General features: G+C 42.5%; 1 protein-coding gene and 1 non-coding gene across 2 annotated transcripts; one reads left to right on the top strand and one right to left on the bottom strand.

Moving 5' to 3' along the window:
- Nucleotides 1-13,015: 13,015 nt before the first annotated feature.
- glrx5 (glutaredoxin 5 homolog (S. cerevisiae)) lies at nucleotides 13,016-15,552 on the bottom strand. Its single transcript, XM_052095403.1, has 2 exons — nucleotides 15,143-15,552; nucleotides 13,016-13,559 (listed from the first exon to the last, which is right to left on the bottom strand). Exons 1-2 carry the CDS (start codon nucleotides 15,435-15,437, stop codon nucleotides 13,387-13,389), a joined length of 468 nt encoding a protein of 155 aa, XP_051951363.1. The 5' UTR covers nucleotides 15,438-15,552; the 3' UTR covers nucleotides 13,016-13,386.
- Nucleotides 15,553-16,038: 486 nt separating this feature from the next.
- On the top strand, nucleotides 16,039-16,283 carry LOC127622527 (small Cajal body-specific RNA 13). Its single transcript, XR_007967984.1, has one exon. It is a non-coding gene; the product is annotated as a small Cajal body-specific RNA 13 (non-coding RNA).
- The last annotated feature ends 730 nt before the right edge of the window (nucleotides 16,284-17,013 follow it).

Here is a 17,013-nt window from a genome sequence, read left to right as displayed (position 1 = left end):
GAAGGCCAAATGACAAAAGAAATAGCATTTTTGGGTGAACTATTATAATCATTTGATGAAGCTGAACAGTGAATATAAACCAACACTCAGCTATTTTAAGCTGGCTTCCTTTAAGATGAAGGGGTTCAATGAGACATTTGGACATTTGCATTAAAACATTGTAACACTTCCCACAAGGAAGGAGGACAGGAAACAGGTGTTCAGCACAAGGTAAGCTTTAAATTCTCTTTATTTACAATGCACAATGTAACACAAGCGCACTGAGTTGGCTTGTCGTCTCCCCCCGACTGGAGGCTCTGTCTCTGCTTTTATGCCGCTCTCCTCATGCTCACTGGAATTAGAGACAGGTGTTAGGCATAAATTAGCTCAGGTGTAAGCGCCCTTACCGCTTTCCTCTCCCGGACGGGCGCTTGACCACGCCCCGCTGCCACATACCCCCACCGCCCGACTCAGGCCGGGGCATCATCCGGCCCGCCTACCACTCCCCCCCCATTTCTGGAGAGAAAGTCGGCGACAGCCATCTGCACCCCCGGTCTGTGGACCACCTTGAATTTAAAGGGCTGGAGAGCCAGGTACCAACGGGTGATCCGGGCGTTAGTATCTTTCATGCGGTGGAGCCACTGGAGTGGGGCGTGATCCGAGCAGAGGGTGAAGGCCCGCCCCAGCAGGTAATACCGGATGGTGAGGACCGCCCACTTGATGGCCAAACACTCCTTCTCCACGGTGCTGTACTTAGTCTCCCTCAAAGAGAGCTTCCGGCTAATGTACAGCACTGGGCGCTCCTCCCCCTCCACCACCTGCGAGAGTACGGCCCCCAGCCCTCTGTCTGAAGCGTCCGTCTGCAAAATAAAAGGGAGAGAGAAATCAGGTGCATGAAGAAACGGCCCCCCACAAAGTGCGGCTTTAATCTGCATAAACGCCTGTTGGCACTGCTCTGACCATTGGACCGGATCTGGAGCCCCCTTTTTAGTGAGGTCAGTCAGCGGGCTGGTGACGTCCGAATAATTAGGCACAAACCTTCTATAATAGTCAGCCAGCCCCAGGAACTGCCTCACCCCCTTTTTGGTCTTAGGTCTAGGGCAAGTCGCAATCGCCGCGGTCTTATCAATTTGGGGACGCACCTGGCCATGACCCAAGTGGAACCCCAGATACCGTACCTCCACCGCCCAATCGCGCACTTCTTAGGGTTTGCTGTGAGCCCCGCCCGCCGCAGCGATCTCAGGACGGCCCTCAGATGTTGCATGTGCCGCTGCCAATCATTGCTATAAATGATAATATCATCTAAATAGGCAGCGGCGTACGCGGTGTGCGGTCTGAGGATCCGATCCATGAGTCGCTGAAACGTGGCCGGAGCCCCAAACAAACCGAAAGGAAGCGTCACAAATTGGTGTAATCCAAACGGCGTAGTGAAGGCTGTTTTCTCACGGGACATTGGTGTCAAGGGGATCTGCCAATAACCCTTTGTTAAATCCAAGGTCGAATAAAATCGAGCAGTACCTAACCGATCGAGCAGTTCATCAACACGGGGCATTGGGTACGCGTCAAATTTAGACACCGCGTTGACTTTTCTATAATCCACACAGAATCGAACAGACCCATCACTCTTGGGAACAAGAACAACCGGGCTGGACCAATCACTGTGGGATTCCTCTATTACGCCCATATCAAGCATCGCATCTAATTCCTCCCGTACTATTTTCTTTTTATGTTCGGGTAAGCGATAGGGGCGGCAACGCACCACCGCGCCCGGCTCGGTCTCGATGTGGTGCTGTATGATGTTTGTACGGCCCGGTAGAGGGGAAAACACATCCGCAAATTCCTTTTGTAATTCGGAAACCTCTGTGAGTTGCCGCGGTGAGAGTTGGTCTCCACAAGTAACCGGAGTGTTAAGATTGTAGTTTTTGTTTACCTCCGGTCCGAGCTCCGCCCTCTCCGGAACTACCGTGGCCAATGTCACAGAGGCCGCCTCCTCCCTCCATAATTTCAGGAGGTTGAGGTGATACATTTGACGTGCGCCCCCTCTATCGGTACGTTTAACTTCATAATCGAGATCCCCTACTCGTCGTGTGACCTCAAAGGGTCCTTGCCACTTGGCGAGTAATTTAGAGCTCGATGTTGGGAGTAATACGAGTACCTTATCTCCCGGTGCAAAGTCCCGTAGCCAAGCACCCCTGTCATACAGCCGGCGTTGGTGTTCTTGAGCTTGGAGCAAATTCTCCTGTTTTAATCGGCCCAGTGTGTGGAGTTTTGCTCTAAGATCGAGAACGAACTGAATTTCATTTTTGCTATTAGAAGGTCCCTCCTCCCAAGCTTCGCGGATGACGTCAAGGACACCGCGGGGGCGTCGCCCGTACAGCAGCTCAAACGGGGAGAACCCTGTGGAGGCTTGTGGGACCTCTCGTACTGCAAACAACAGGGGGTCTAGCCACTTATCCCAATTTCTGGCGTCATCGTGTACGAATTTACGAATCATGTTCTTGAGCGTTTTATTAAATTGTTCCACTAGGCCATCAGTCTGTGGATGGTAAACGCTAGTGCGAATCGATTTAATGCCCAAGAGCTCGTAAAGTTCGCGGAGTGTTCGTGACATAAAAGTCGTGCCTTGATCGGTGAGGATTTCTTTCGGAATCCCCACCCGGGAGATTATCTTGAAGAGTGCCCCTGCAACACTACGTGCGGAGATGTTGCTCAGAGGCACTGCTTCCGGATATCGCGTCGCGTAATCCACTAGGACTAACACGAAGCGATGTCCGCGTGCTGACCGTTCTAATGGCCCGACGAGGTCCATCCCAATTCTTTCGAAGGGGACCTCGATTAATGGTAGAGGGCGCAATGGCGCTTTTGGGGTGGCCGGTGGGTTTACCAGCTGACATTCACGGCACGCCGCACACCACCTGCGGACGTCACCGCCAATGCCCGGCCAATAGAAACGGGCTATTAGACGGAGAAGTGTTTTCCGTTCCCCTAGGTGACCGGCCATAGGATTATAGTGAGCCGCCTGGAAAACCATTTCCCGGCGGCTCCGTGGAATCAATAATTGCGTTACTTCCTCCTTTGTTTGAGCGTCCTGCGTCACTCTATATAACCGATCTTTAATCATGGCAAAATATGGGTATGAAATGGCGATGCCCGGCCGGAGCTGTTGACCATCAATTACTCTCACTTGGTCAAGAGCATGTTTAAGGGTTTCGTCCCGCGACTGCTCTAGAGGGAAGTCCCCCTCAGGGAATTCCCTGAGAGGAGGGGCGGCCACCTCGCCCCTTCCCTCGTCATTCCGAGCAGCCGAGGACGGCCCCGGCTCCGCCTCCCCTGCCAAAGCATCGCACACCGCACACCTCTTTATGCAGGACCCATCCGCACACATACCCTCTAAAATATCTTTAAAATTCGGCCAATCGGTACCCAAGATTAGCGGATGGGTGAGGCGGGAACTAACCGCTGCCTCCACACTATGGTTTTTCCCCCTGAATTTAATCGCCAAAGTCACCATGGGATACTCGTGAACATCCCCATGCACACACCTCACCCTCACCAGTTTAGCTAAACCCAAAGCCCCGGGTTGAACCAAGCGTTGGTGGATGGTGGTCTGATTGCAGCCGGTATCCAGCAAAGCTTGGTAAATACCCCCCCTGATCCTTACCGGAATCCGGTATGCTCCAGCCCGATAGGGGGCAGCCTGCGGGACGTCGGAGACCCGCACCACCGTCCCCACCTCCATCAGCGGACACTGATCCCGGAAGTGGTCCGGGTCTCCGCACCTCCAACAGGCCGGCCCAGGCGTTGCGGCCGCACTTGTGCTGGCGGGCGCCCCCACATGAGGAGAGCGGCTGAAAGACGGGGAATGGGAGGGTACATTCTCCCAAGGCCGGGAAGCTGGTCTCTGGAACCCTCCACGCCTGCGCGGGGCAGGAACGGGCCCTGGGGAGAGAACAGAAAAAGAGAACAAAGGGGAGGGGGCGAGGGCAGGGGCAGACACAAGGGAAGGGGAGAGAGAGAGAGACGAAGAAGAGGGCTCGTCCGCCCTCGGGATCGCCGCCAGATGGTCCTCTGCGAGATGAACAGCTTCCTCCAGCGACGCCGGGCGGTGGCACTAGACCCACTCCGCCGTTTTCCGGGGCAGCCGTTGACTAAATTGCTCCAGTACCACCTGATCGATAACACCCTCGACGTCGCGGTCCCCCGCGAGCAGCCACCTCCGACAGGCGTCCCGGAGCCGTTGGGCAAATGCGAACGGGCGATCGGACTTTCCCAACTTCATGCCCCGGAAGAGCTGACGATTCTCCTCCGGGCTCCGACCGACCCGTTGCAAAATGGCTCTTCTTAGGTCTGTATAGGCCAGGAGGTTAGTTGCCGGCAGTTGTTGAGCCGCGAGTTGAGCTTCCCCGGACAGGAGAGGAACTAGGCGGGCTGCCCATTGTTCATGCGGCCAGCCCCAGATTTCTGCCGTTCGCTCAAACAAATCCAGAAAGGCCTCAGGATCGTCTGCTACCCCCATCTTCTGTAACGTGAGGGGGGGCAGCGTGGAGCGGGTGTCCGGGGTCGCGGCTGTGGCCGGCGCGGCCTCCTGGCTGAGGAGGCTCCGGATGGCATGCCGGTCCTCTGCCTGAGCCCGCATGATCTCAAAATACCGGCGATCCTGGTCCTGCCAGAGCTCAAGCAGGGATTGTTGGTGGCTCTGGTGTAGTGTCGCGAGGGACTGGAGGACTTCCGCCAGCTGGGAGGACTCTACGGGGCGACCCATCTCCATACTTGGATGAACAAATCCCGGGTTTCAGCACCAGTGTAACACTTCCCACAAGGAAGGAGGACAGGAAACAGGTGTTCAGCACAAGGTAAGCTTTAAATTCTCTTTATTTACAACGCACAATGTAACACAAGCGCACTGAGTTGGCTTGTCGTCTCCCCCCGACTGGAGGCTCTGTCTCTGCTTTTATGCCGCTCTCCTCGTGCTCACTGGAATTAGAGACAGGTGTTAGGCATAATTTAGCTCAGGTGTAAGCACCCTTACCGCTTTCCTCTCCCGGCTGGGCGCTTGACCACACCCCCGCTGCCACAAACATGTAGAAAAGAGATTTACTTGTTGGAGTTACCTGATGCCTGCTGAGCTTCTGCCGTGTGTGTGATGCCTGAGCAGCGGTTGAAGATGAACTGTCTCTCTGGTGATAAAAATGCGGAAATTCGAAAGCACAGTATTTTCCCATGAGAATGTATGGTGTTAGCGCCACATGCAGAATATTAATTATTGTCATTGACAATGTCAATGCCATCAGTTTGAGGCAAGCTGCTACCACAACAGTGAAACTCATTACAGAGACCGAAATTTATGCTGCACATGATATTGATGTATGTAGGCCTATTTATTCATGTGGTCTCAAACAATAACTGAGGCAGAACTTAAAAGTATTAACATGAACACTCATACAGTTCATAAAGCAGCTTTAACAGGAAAGAAATAACATTTAGCATTAAAAATGTAGATGCAATTGATGAAGCTGATAAATTTTTAAAATACATATAATTTGCACATTTATATATGGTAAATGGTCTGCACTTATATAGTGCTTTTTTAACCTTAACTGTATTCAAAGTACTTTACACTGTGACTCATTCACCCATTCACACTCATAGAGCTGTCATGCAAGGTGCTAGCCTGCCACTGGGAGCAACTTGGGGTTCAGTGTCTTGCCCAAGGACACTTCGGCATGTGGAGTCGGGATTCAAACCACCAACCCTGCGATTAGTGGCTGACCTGTTCTATCAACTGAGCCACAGCTGGTTTCCCTAGCATTGGTAGGGATCACCTGTTGCTTGCTGAGATTCTGCGATGCTAGTGAGGAGTTGCAGATGCCGTGAGAGTACGGGCCCTGAGCAGCGGTTACAGTTGAAGAGTCTCTTGTGAAAAAATACGCGGCTTACATCTAATTAGCCTCATGCAGACACACATTCAATATACTGTAGAAGCTAAACTTAACGAAAGTTTACATAACTTCTTTAAGCGTTCAGAAACTTGAATCCACAGAAAATGTATATAAAAAAACCCTCTATTTATTTACACTATGTTTAAAGTAATTTACCTTTGAACTTTTTGGCAAAAACTTTGCATTGTCCACGAGCTTTCCCCATCCAAATTGGCAGCCAGTCCCATATATGTTTGCAATTAATTCACTGATCACATGGTTTCCGATGGAATCTTAAAAAAATTGATTGAGTTTTGACTAAATTGACTAAACTCCAGATTAAAGTTGCTTCAGTTAAAATAATTAATAATTATTATGAGTACAGCCTAATCTTAATAACTTGTGTAACAAATATAGCATTTAATTAAAGAAAGTTGACAAAATCTGTTTTGTTTTATTGAGCAATATTTGCCAAAGCCAGGAATATTTTCTTTTCAGTGTGCCAATATTCTTTGAAATCAGACAATGTATTTAAAAGATATATAAGTTTTTTTATATATATAAAATTCAATATTGAGTAGAGACAATATAGGTGATATGGGGAAAATTGGTATTGTTGAAATCCTCAAGATCCACAGAATCCACAGACACCAACTCCATGATTAAAGGACATATGGTTCAAATGTTACAGGCAAAAATATCCATTTTTCACATCTTTTGACCCAAAGGTGGCACAGTATCTTCGAGGCTCGTCCCCTAACTAACAGATTCAATAAATTAAATACTCATTAGAAAGGCACCACAGCCTTTAAGTCTTTTACTATAGAATTTCCAACCCAGTTCTATAACCCAAGAGGCTTGTCCCCTAACTAACGGATTCAATAGGGGCTACAGCCTCTTGGGTTATAGAACTGAGTTGGAAATTCTATAATAAAAGACTTAAAAGACTGTGGTGCCTTTTTAAAAAGTATTTAATGAACACACTTGCAAGTGGACTCAAAACTATAGAGAGAATTCTGGTAATGAGCAATGAGCCCCCAACCTCCTCCGCTTCTATTGGCCATCAGCTTGGCTCAATCATTCTGCCCCTCTGACATGCAGATGCACACATTTTAATGTGTTTCTCTCTGGGGTTAGCCGCCCCCACCATTGTGACAGCTCTAACCTCCTCAACACTGTCTGTTTGTGTTACTTGTTAGATAAGCAACAGGAGGCGGGGGTGCAAGGCCATTCTTGTCTTCAGAAATGCAGGGTTGGGGAGTTCAGTCATGCACACAGAGAAACACAGAAAACACTCAGTATATGAATATATTCACTTAAGACTTAATGTATGATTGTGATTACACAATTCTTAGTACATAGTATTAAAATGTACATTACATTCCTAAAAACAATAATAATAATTGAAAAATAAACCATGACCTATAGATATTTTTAAACAAATCTAGTACTTTTTGGCTTCATAAATTTCTACAAAAGTGATATTCATGGACATAATATGATGTTCCACTATATTTTCAGAGTTTTGACATCAACTTTATTACCATCTGCTTGGGGAATCTCCAAATTGCAAATACAGGAACAGACTTTAGACTTTGTGCTTAGATAAGACCTGCTTTTATAAAGTCTTAACCTAATTATCAGGAAAATAGCAAATTGTGCTTTGCACCACTTTGTTTAAATACAATACACCCACAGTTTGCACACATACACTCTCAGATAGCACAAGTACTTCCAACCATGCCCACTTGTGCTTTGCGCTGTCATGAATATTGATTGTGCTTCGAATGAATGATCTCACGAAAATTGGATAAGACATTGCGCACGGTCTTAGCGCGTAGCACTGTGCTTTGCACACTCACAAACATGGATGTTTAAAGTCTTTGATTTACAAATTTTGTGATCAAACCCTATAAAAAGACTTTCAAATAGTATCTTACTGTAGACACTATGATATGCATTCTACATATATAGTGAACTATACCAGGAAATTATGAATGTAAATTGGAGGTTTATAAATAAATTGTTTGGACGGGCTTAATGGATTATGTAAATAATAAAAATAATTTCATGACAGAGCCACGAGAAGAAAAAGAATGTGAAGCAATAGCATTTACAGTGCTATGAACAGAAAATTTATGGATCTTGTGAATCATGTATTAATTAACAAACTAATTAGATGAGCCAAAAAATACTCCAAAAGAGCTCTGCATAGTAAATGAATGGCAATTCAAATGAGGATGAGATCCGGGAAATGGTCTGTCAGGGCATCTATCTTCAGAAATATCTAAATCATTCCCAATGCAAATGCAAAACTGATTACTTGTCATTTCAGCACATACTTTTTATGTAGAGTTGCTTACACCTTATTATGGCAGATAACCTGGGGAAAACTGGTGTTTAGTGTCTTGCTATTACAATATTATGTCTAGGAGGGGATTAATGACATCAACTTTGTCTTGGTGAAGAAATCATTTGAACATTTAAGATGTTGGTGAGATCCACATTAACACTCTGTGAAAATCAACTGCAAATAATTTCTCTTAGGACAGTTATGTTGTAGACAATACAAATACACCATACTGTATATTACATTTACGCATTTGGCAGACGCTTTTATCCAAAGCAATTTACAGTGCACTTATTACAGGGACAATCCCCCTGGAGCAACCTGGAGTTAAGTGCCTTGCTCAAGGGCCCAACAGTGGCATCTTGGTGGTGCTGGGGCTTGAACCCCCAACCTTCTGGTCAGTAACCCTGAGCATCAACCACTGAGCACAGTGGTTAGAAACAATGAACCTTAAAACAGTGGTCCTGAAATAGTTTTGCTTCTTGACCCAAATTTTACATTGAACATCAAGTGTCAAAATCAATGCCTTTTCAATTTAAAAACTATAATTTTTTAAGACAATGTTTAAAGTAAAAAAATGATAAAAACAACACTTAAAAATAAAATGTTACTAGATTTTGCTGAAAATTGCCAAAAAGACATTGGCATCAACTTTTCATTGTTTATGCATATGTTAATGAGGGACACAAAAAGCACAGATTTCTGGGAATGACCCAGTAGGCCTACCAACAGGAATTGTCCTTCAAGCATAACATTTATCAATGTTACTTTTAACTGTATATGACTGTGGCAGGGTGGAGGGCGGGGCCGGGTCGTGATTCTACACACCCGGTCCCTTATCAGAATAATCAAGCCTCCGAGATGGATAAAGGTCGACTGCGGAGGATTGTGCGGAAGAGAGAGAGATCATTTACGGACATGTCCGTCATATGTGTGTTTGTCTTTTGCTTCAGTTAATAATTCAATTATTAATTATATTGTCAAGACGGTTCTCGCCTCCTCCTTTCCATCAAATTACATTACACTGGTGCCTAAATCCGGGAAGGAGAAGGGATACGCCTTAATAGAGTTCTCGCCACTACCGTCCACCCCAACAGAGCAGCCGCGGCCACCTGGAATCTGCCGGGGGATGAGGAGCCCGGGTGCCTGGAAGCGGAGGATGGCCGCTGACCGCGAGGGGAGAAGGGGCTCCTAACCGATCGCCTGGAGCTGTCAGGGCCGCTTGCCAGGGGCGGAGGAGTCCCCTACCAGCCACTGAAACGGCTGTAGGGGCTCGCTGCCGTCCGCCTGGAGTGGGAGAACTGCTGCCAGGGGCGGGGGAGACCCCTTCTGTTCCCCAAGAACGCGGCGGGGCGTTCTGTCCACCAGGGGCTGGAGGACTGCCTCCGATCCGCCTGGAGAGGCACGGCTGTCGTCCGTTAGAGGGTGGAGGAGTGGCCGAGGAACAAGCTACGGCATATCGGAGAACTGGCGAGTAAGTGTTTTTTTTTTTTTTTTCTCTCTCTCTCTCTCACTGCTGCTCCACGTTGGCCTTTTCCCTCTCGTTAAAATTTTACAGTGTTTTTTGGGGGGTACTACACTGTTACAGGAAGTTTTAATTATTTTAATTATTTCTGTTTCCCTCCACTTGTCCCCTCCCTCATCCAGGTGGATGGGGATGACCTGCCGGCAGACGGGGCTTCGGGCACGCCCTCCCCCAGGGAAGGGGGGGGGGGGGTGGTGTACGTCATGCCCGGGGCTCCCCTGCCTGAGAGAATGAGGGAGGAATGTGGCAGGGCGGATGGCGGGGCCGGGTCATGATTCTACACACCATGTCCCTTATCAGGCTAATCAAGCCTCCGAGAGGGATAAAGGCCGACTGCGGAGGATTGTGCGGGAGAGAGAGATCGTTTACGGACATGTCCGTCATGTGTGTGTTTGTCTTTTGCTTCAGTTCATAATTAAATAATTATTTATATTGTCAAGCCGGTTCTCGCCTCCTCCTTTCCATCAAATTACGTTACAATGGCCAACAATTTTTGATGTTATGAATATAACATAGGCTGAATAGCAAAACTGACAACTTTGTAAACTTGAAAACAATGGCAGAAGAGTGATCTGCATCACACATGGCTAAACGATGCAGTTGTATCAGCCAAATGACCATGTAACAGATTAATTCCAACAAAAATATCACTGAGTTTGACTATACCAGAGTACTTATAATACTCTATCTCTGGTCCAAAAAATCTAAACAAACAAAAGATTTTTTCTAAAGGCCTATATATATATATATATATATATATATATATATATATATATATATATATATATATATATCCATGGCGTCATTTTTACATCACTAGAACTTGAATTTGAAAAAGCCTTCAAATTCATGATCTTGTAAGAAAAAAGTAATTTTAAATGAATATACAGTATATTATACACAAATAGCAGTAAATATATATAGTCTAATTTTTTAATAAAATGTCTAGTCTTTGCTCCTTGGCAATTCACATTGAACGAATCTTCTGAAAAGGCCATTAAAATTATTCACGTGCACGCACACTAGATAACACGATCCCCAGTTGATCCATAACACCAGCCAATCTCAGCGGTACATCACCGTAAACATCTCTCATTCGGATGTTTCAAATGTTTTTGTGTTGTTTTGTGGTGTGATTTATTACAAAACATCTGTGATGACCATGTCTGTATGAATGTAAGAGCTGCTTTTAACTCATGAAGAACACACATAAAGCGAAAGCAACCGAGAAAGTCTCTGCTTCATAATATTATATGTTGTTTATTGACCAACATCATACACATAAAAATATATATATATACTGTAAATTCACATTATAGTGCCTTTATTATTATTATTATAATGTGTTATAATCATGACATTCCATAGTCTGTGTGTTATTAATTTATATGCATGAATGTACATATGAACATATACTGTATTTGAAACACAGATAGCTAAACAGATAGCCTTCATATCTGCTTGACTTGGGTGAAATGAAGCTGTGTCACCTGAAAGATAAAACTTTAATGAAAGAAAAAGAAAAATGTTGGCTCTGGTAAGTAAACAGCTGTATCACTTTTTCAAGATTTATAAATAGAAACAAAACTTTTGCTGGCTTTTGTCGCATCCCGCGCAGCACACTGTCTGAAATTAAATTGAATTTTGGTCACAAAGTCAGTGTGATCATACAGTGATGTCACGTGTAACAGGTCAATCTGCTCATGCATTACCGTGAATTATTAGTTTTTTTATTTTTGGTATATGCACGAATTGAATGTATAGGAAATTAGTATAATAATACCTGAATAATAATAACTTCAGGAAATTGATAATTTAGGACAAAGATTAATTTATAGGCGACTGTATTATTATTATTAATATGTGTTGTGTGTGTGTGTGTGTGCGTGATTGTGTTAATACTTAAAAGAAAATTTGAGGAAGAAAAAGACTGACATTTAAGGTTAAATGACTCATGTAATGATCACTTTTGATATTTTACGCATGCATTACATGCAAAATAATCTATAATAGAATACTGCTGTCTCATTTTAGTAAGGGGTACAAAGCAAATGCACATATTACAGAACACTTCTCTAAAGTACAGTATATAGATGGAGCCCAGATTTGTATTATCATGAAGGTAACATGGTCTGCCTGAAAATAAAAATAATAAAGAAGATTTTAAGATTCGGTCTAAGACTTAGATTCGGTCTAAGATTTTTTTTTTTTTATTGTATTTTTTTCAGACTTGCAGTTAAAATGAGGTAGTCTGATTATTCGTTTCCACTGGTAAATGCCTTTGTCCTTTGCCCATATGATTATGAAATGAGGTTCTTGATGAAACTTGCCGTTTGGTGAAGCATCCAATTTAATCATTAAGTTGATCTTTTCTTCAAAACACATTGACACATAAGCATCCCTAAAGTATACCTTTCTGGTTTTTTTTTTTTCACAATGTTGTCACAGTTGTTTAAAATGACTTTTGAGCCGTTTCCATCGTTTTGCGATTGTCGAAGAGATGGATTACATCGACGCTCGTTTGCTCTTCCTTGCATTCCCGGATGTCATCCTCACATTTTGACACCTGAATTTTTCAACCCGTATTCCACAACCTGAATAGTGAGACCTGAAATCTACCTCTTGAATAATAAAATCTTTAATTTCACAACCTGACTTTTATTTTATTTTTAATTACCTGATGATATAAAACGCCATATTATCCCTGAGGTCCCTGACCCCATCAAATCAGACCTACAACCGGCCTGTGACCCACAAGTTGAGAACCAGTTTTATAATGCAGTAGCACCCTATTGTGGTCACTTGTGAAACTGCACTAACTAAATACCGAATATTTTAAATAATTTGTCTTTTGACAAATTGCATACATTACCCAATGTTATTTTAGACCAAATCTTTGAAGACCTCGCATTATGATTAACCATCACCTTCATAATCTTGTCAATGACATCAGTCTTAAGTAATTACATTGAACATACAAGAGGTTTAAAAGTCGAAATAAGAAAACCTCTACAATATGAAGACAAACCTTATTATATATTATTATATATAATTATTATATAATCTTATTATATAAACCTAACCCACTCTGCCACATCAAATTCTAAACATTTGCTTTAGACAGCAAATGTCAGGTGATAGATGTCATGTCTTTACACATGTGCCAGTAATTACAGAATGAGGAAGAAAAATATAAATAAAATCAACTACATTTTTGTAAAGGACATCAGATACACAGAATTCATAATCTTGCAAAACACACCCAATAGCTTTAGTTTCAAACTATGGGTGGTTTAAAATATTTTATTGACGAAAAAAATTGACATCTAAAATACATTTCATAATATATTTCAAAATACAACACTTTAAATAAGCAGTCATCTAACATTAGCATATCTCAAATCAAGACAAACATATGCTGCAGAAGAAATGTGGTGTGATTCTATGTCAAGTGTTTTACAGTGATTTCTCAGGATTCAGTTGGTTTGCCATCACTTCCTTTAGTTATCCGAGGGCAGTTTATTCCGCAGGTCAAGTCACCCTCACAAGTCAACCTTTTTGAGGTTAATGTCAATGGAGAATTTCCCCAAAGACCCATCTTTCCAACTAGACTCCTACTTGGACTCTTTTTCTTGATCCAGCAGAGCTGATCTGATGCCCAATTTCTGAAGTTCCTCTACCAGGTCACCACTCTGATGCATCTGAAGAAAAATGTCACAGCCACCAACAAACTCGCCATTGAAGAACACTTGTGGAATCGTCGGCCAGTTGGAGAAAGTCTTTATTCCTTTTAAGGGGAAAGAATGTCACATGATGTTAGTAACAAATACAAATATTTGTGGATGATTAACTATTACACAGCTCTGGAAATATTTATCTTAATTCCACTTAAGCTCTTTGGAATCTAAACAGTACTGTTGGAAACTACCAACCTCAGTCATATGAGGTTAACACCCCTTTTTTTGTTGCTGCTGCAAAAGACTGATAAAAGCTATCAGAGTGGACAAACCTGCTGCCGCCGTTAACCTACATTTGATGTACTGGCCACTCACCAACTAACACAGCTTATATCCAAGTTTCTCCTATTGCGTCAATGATGTGACAATCATTTATTTTATTGATCATGATCTATTAAGGAGCACTCTGTATTTTTTTCCTCATTAAAAAAAGTATAACTTTAAATCATATGTATAAAATTAGGAGCACTCACTTGAGATGAGAACTCCAGTTATATCAGTAACCTTATAAAAGTGGTTTTATTTTACATGGAAGAGGGTCCCCCATGGGGGTAGCTATGTTAGAATCACATGAAAAGCTGAATACTACTCACTTAATCTCAGTAACCACACTATTATTGTACAATTTCACTCATGGAGTAAATTAATCATGTCTGACTGCGAATAGTGATTTTCTAAAATGACATAGGTAATTGAAAACTATTACGTTTGAATGATGCTGTACTCAGGCCCAAGAGGATATGTGTAAAAAATTACCAAGTGCACCTTTAAATAATAAAAAAATACATTAAAAAAGGTAATTCAAACAAAAAAAAAAAATAATACACTTCTTATAGATAAACACGTTTTCAATTACGGTGTTCAAAGTAAAATAAAAATAAAAATAAAAAAAGTCAGGTGGTGTAACAAAAATAAAATAGGCTAAAATAAAACTAAGTCTCATTAAAAGCTGAATAAAAAACAAACAAGTAAAATAGATTAGAGATGTTGGCATGTGTAGTGCACAATAAGTTTGAATTTATTCTGTTTTTATAAGCAGTGAAACAATATTATTATAAACTTGTATTAATAATTGAAAAACTATTGGCCATCAAATCGAAGTCATGTGGTGTAACTAACATGTAGGTTGCCATTTTATTGCAATGTGACAAAAAAGTCATTTTTTTTTTAACTTTATCAATAGTTTGACCTTTTTTAAAAAACATTTAAGTCTTGTGAATCTTGCGAAAACTTTTTGAATTTAATGACTAAGCTGCGTAAACTAATGTATTTATTAACACGCAAAGAAAATATTGTAATTGTTATGAAGACTATTATTTCTAACAATAAAATTAGATTCTTACTGTAATATATTTCACTTTATAGTTATACCGCATGACGTGAAAGATTACTTTTGTTTTAACATAACGTGCTTTAAACAAGACTTCACAAATATAAGATATATTTGTATCACCTCGGACCACCTTATTTGTCAGTGCCCCAATTACAGACCCAAAACTACATCTGCATAGTGACAGTACAGTTTTCAGCTCACTTTCCACGTGAGTAGCTACTTTGTCAGGTCACGTAAGCTTTGAATGCCTCTTCCATTAACTCGTTACATTACAATCATCAACTTGAGCAACCCACTGACCTTGTCTAATATCCTGATCATCAAGCACGTTATAAGCAGCATAATTATCGACTCCGTGCATCCTGAGGATCTGGACCACGGCGTTGCTGAAGCCGCACATGGGCTGTGCAGGGGTGCCTTTCATGAACACCACCACTTTGTCCTTCTTCACAATCTCCGCCAGATTCTTCTGGGCCGCTTCGGAGCACATGAGTCGGGCCCAACCGGACAGCAACTCTCCATTATTGTGCGCTGCTCGGTAATGCCACGACCCCAGTCGAAGACACCGAGCTGTCGATGTAATAATGCTGTTCATTATACAAGTTTGAATGACTTGGCGAAGATTTAGAGAGCTTTAAATGTACGTTTGTCACTTCCTTTTACAGACGCGAGTGAGCCTCGCTGTTGTAACGCAGTGATAATAAGCTCCACCCCCTCGAGTATAAACACACAATGGCTGAAATCTATTGGGTCTCGTATTTATTTTCAACCTCTGTTATTGGTCGGGTATTGTGTCAGTCGTCAATTTAACATAAGTTGTTTTTATCGTAGTCTTTTATAGTAATTTTATGTCTAATTATGGTTCTTTATATTATTTTTTAAAAAAAGATAACAATAATATAATCCTACTATTACATAAATCGTCAAATGGTTCGTTTTTCATTTTATGACTTAAATAGTGGAGGCGTTTACATCCGGTTAGAGTACGCGTGCTAAGATTTCTTCCGGTTCGTACTCGGTGTCCATGTTGCTGTAGTTCGTATTTGAGGAGTAGTGACAAGGTGGACGAATTTGTTTCAGCGTGGTAGAGTCTTACACCATGTTTTTCTTAAAGCATCAGCAGTGTGTAAGTACCGCTTACAAAACATATTTTATACGCATTTAAAAGCAGTGCAGTCCCGCTTTTCGGTCTCTTATGTCTGCAGTGGCTGGAGACTCAGCGGCGCTGCACAGATTAAACAGAAGAAGCAAAAGGCGTGACTTCCCTAGACTCCGAAGTTTACGTGCGATATTCTTTCAACACACCGTGTTCTGTGTCCACGGCGGTGATGGTTTGCTGTGTACCTTTACCCATCTAAAAACAGGCAGAGCAAAGCAGCGGCAATCAGATATTGTCTGGCTGGAGAAGCGAACCTTTCAGACACTTCGAGTTGCCACAGTTTTCTCATCTTTTGTTTTGGATAAGAAAAAGCACACTGGGTTCCTAACTAACAATTACACATTTTCTTTTCATCCATAGGTTCCTTCTGATTTTAATGGAAGCTTGATTACATTTGCTGAATGAATCACGAAAGCCTCTGCAATGGGAATATAACGGTTTTCCCAAGCCTATCGTATTCCAAAATGTACAAACACCATATATTTAGCTGTTGCATGCCAGATCTGTTATTCAATAAAATGTGCAATTAAAACTGTGTTTTTACTAGTTGTTTGGTGTTTTGCTTTGTTTTGCTCTTAAATTCCTCCAAAATACATAGCTAATTATACCCCTTAAGGTCCAGGCAGGCCTGCCATCAAAGGGTCTGGGGGGGGGCAAAGGTCTATGGTTGACCCTTAATGGGATCAGGTACAACAATTTATTTACTGACTTATATCGCCGAAAATAGAATGTATATGTATTTACATGATAAATACATTAATTGTTATTATTTAAATACATTTCACCTTGTCATCTGATTCTGATCCCCTGTTATTGTGAAAATTGTTCGGACGAAACACCTGGCCGATCAGATGTGTGGAACACACACACGATGTGCATTGTACAGCTAATGTAAAATGCCTCACCAACTATCTAATTAAAAAAATTTACTTTGCAATTTTCCTGCCATGTAGGCAGTAGGGATGTAACTGTTTCAAGGTTACACAATATCGGTTTTAAAATGGATGGTTTT

This window comes from Xyrauchen texanus, chromosome 28 (assembly GCF_025860055.1).
Source record: "Xyrauchen texanus isolate HMW12.3.18 chromosome 28, RBS_HiC_50CHRs, whole genome shotgun sequence".
Classification (NCBI taxonomy): Eukaryota; Metazoa; Chordata; class Actinopteri; order Cypriniformes; family Catostomidae; genus Xyrauchen; species Xyrauchen texanus.
Note: the sequence above shows the minus strand (reverse complement) of the source record. Positions and strands in the feature narration are given on the sequence as shown.

Bases quoted from the DNA above. Each gene is read 5' to 3' on its own strand.
- glrx5 (XM_052095403.1), bottom strand. From the start codon at position 15,437: ATGAACAGCATTATTACATCGACAGCTCGGTGTCTTCGACTGGGGTCG. The intron at 13,560-15,142 runs GTCAGTGGGTTG...TCCCCTTAAAAG, and splicing joins TGATCAGGATATTAGACAAG to GAATAAAGACTTTCTCCAAC.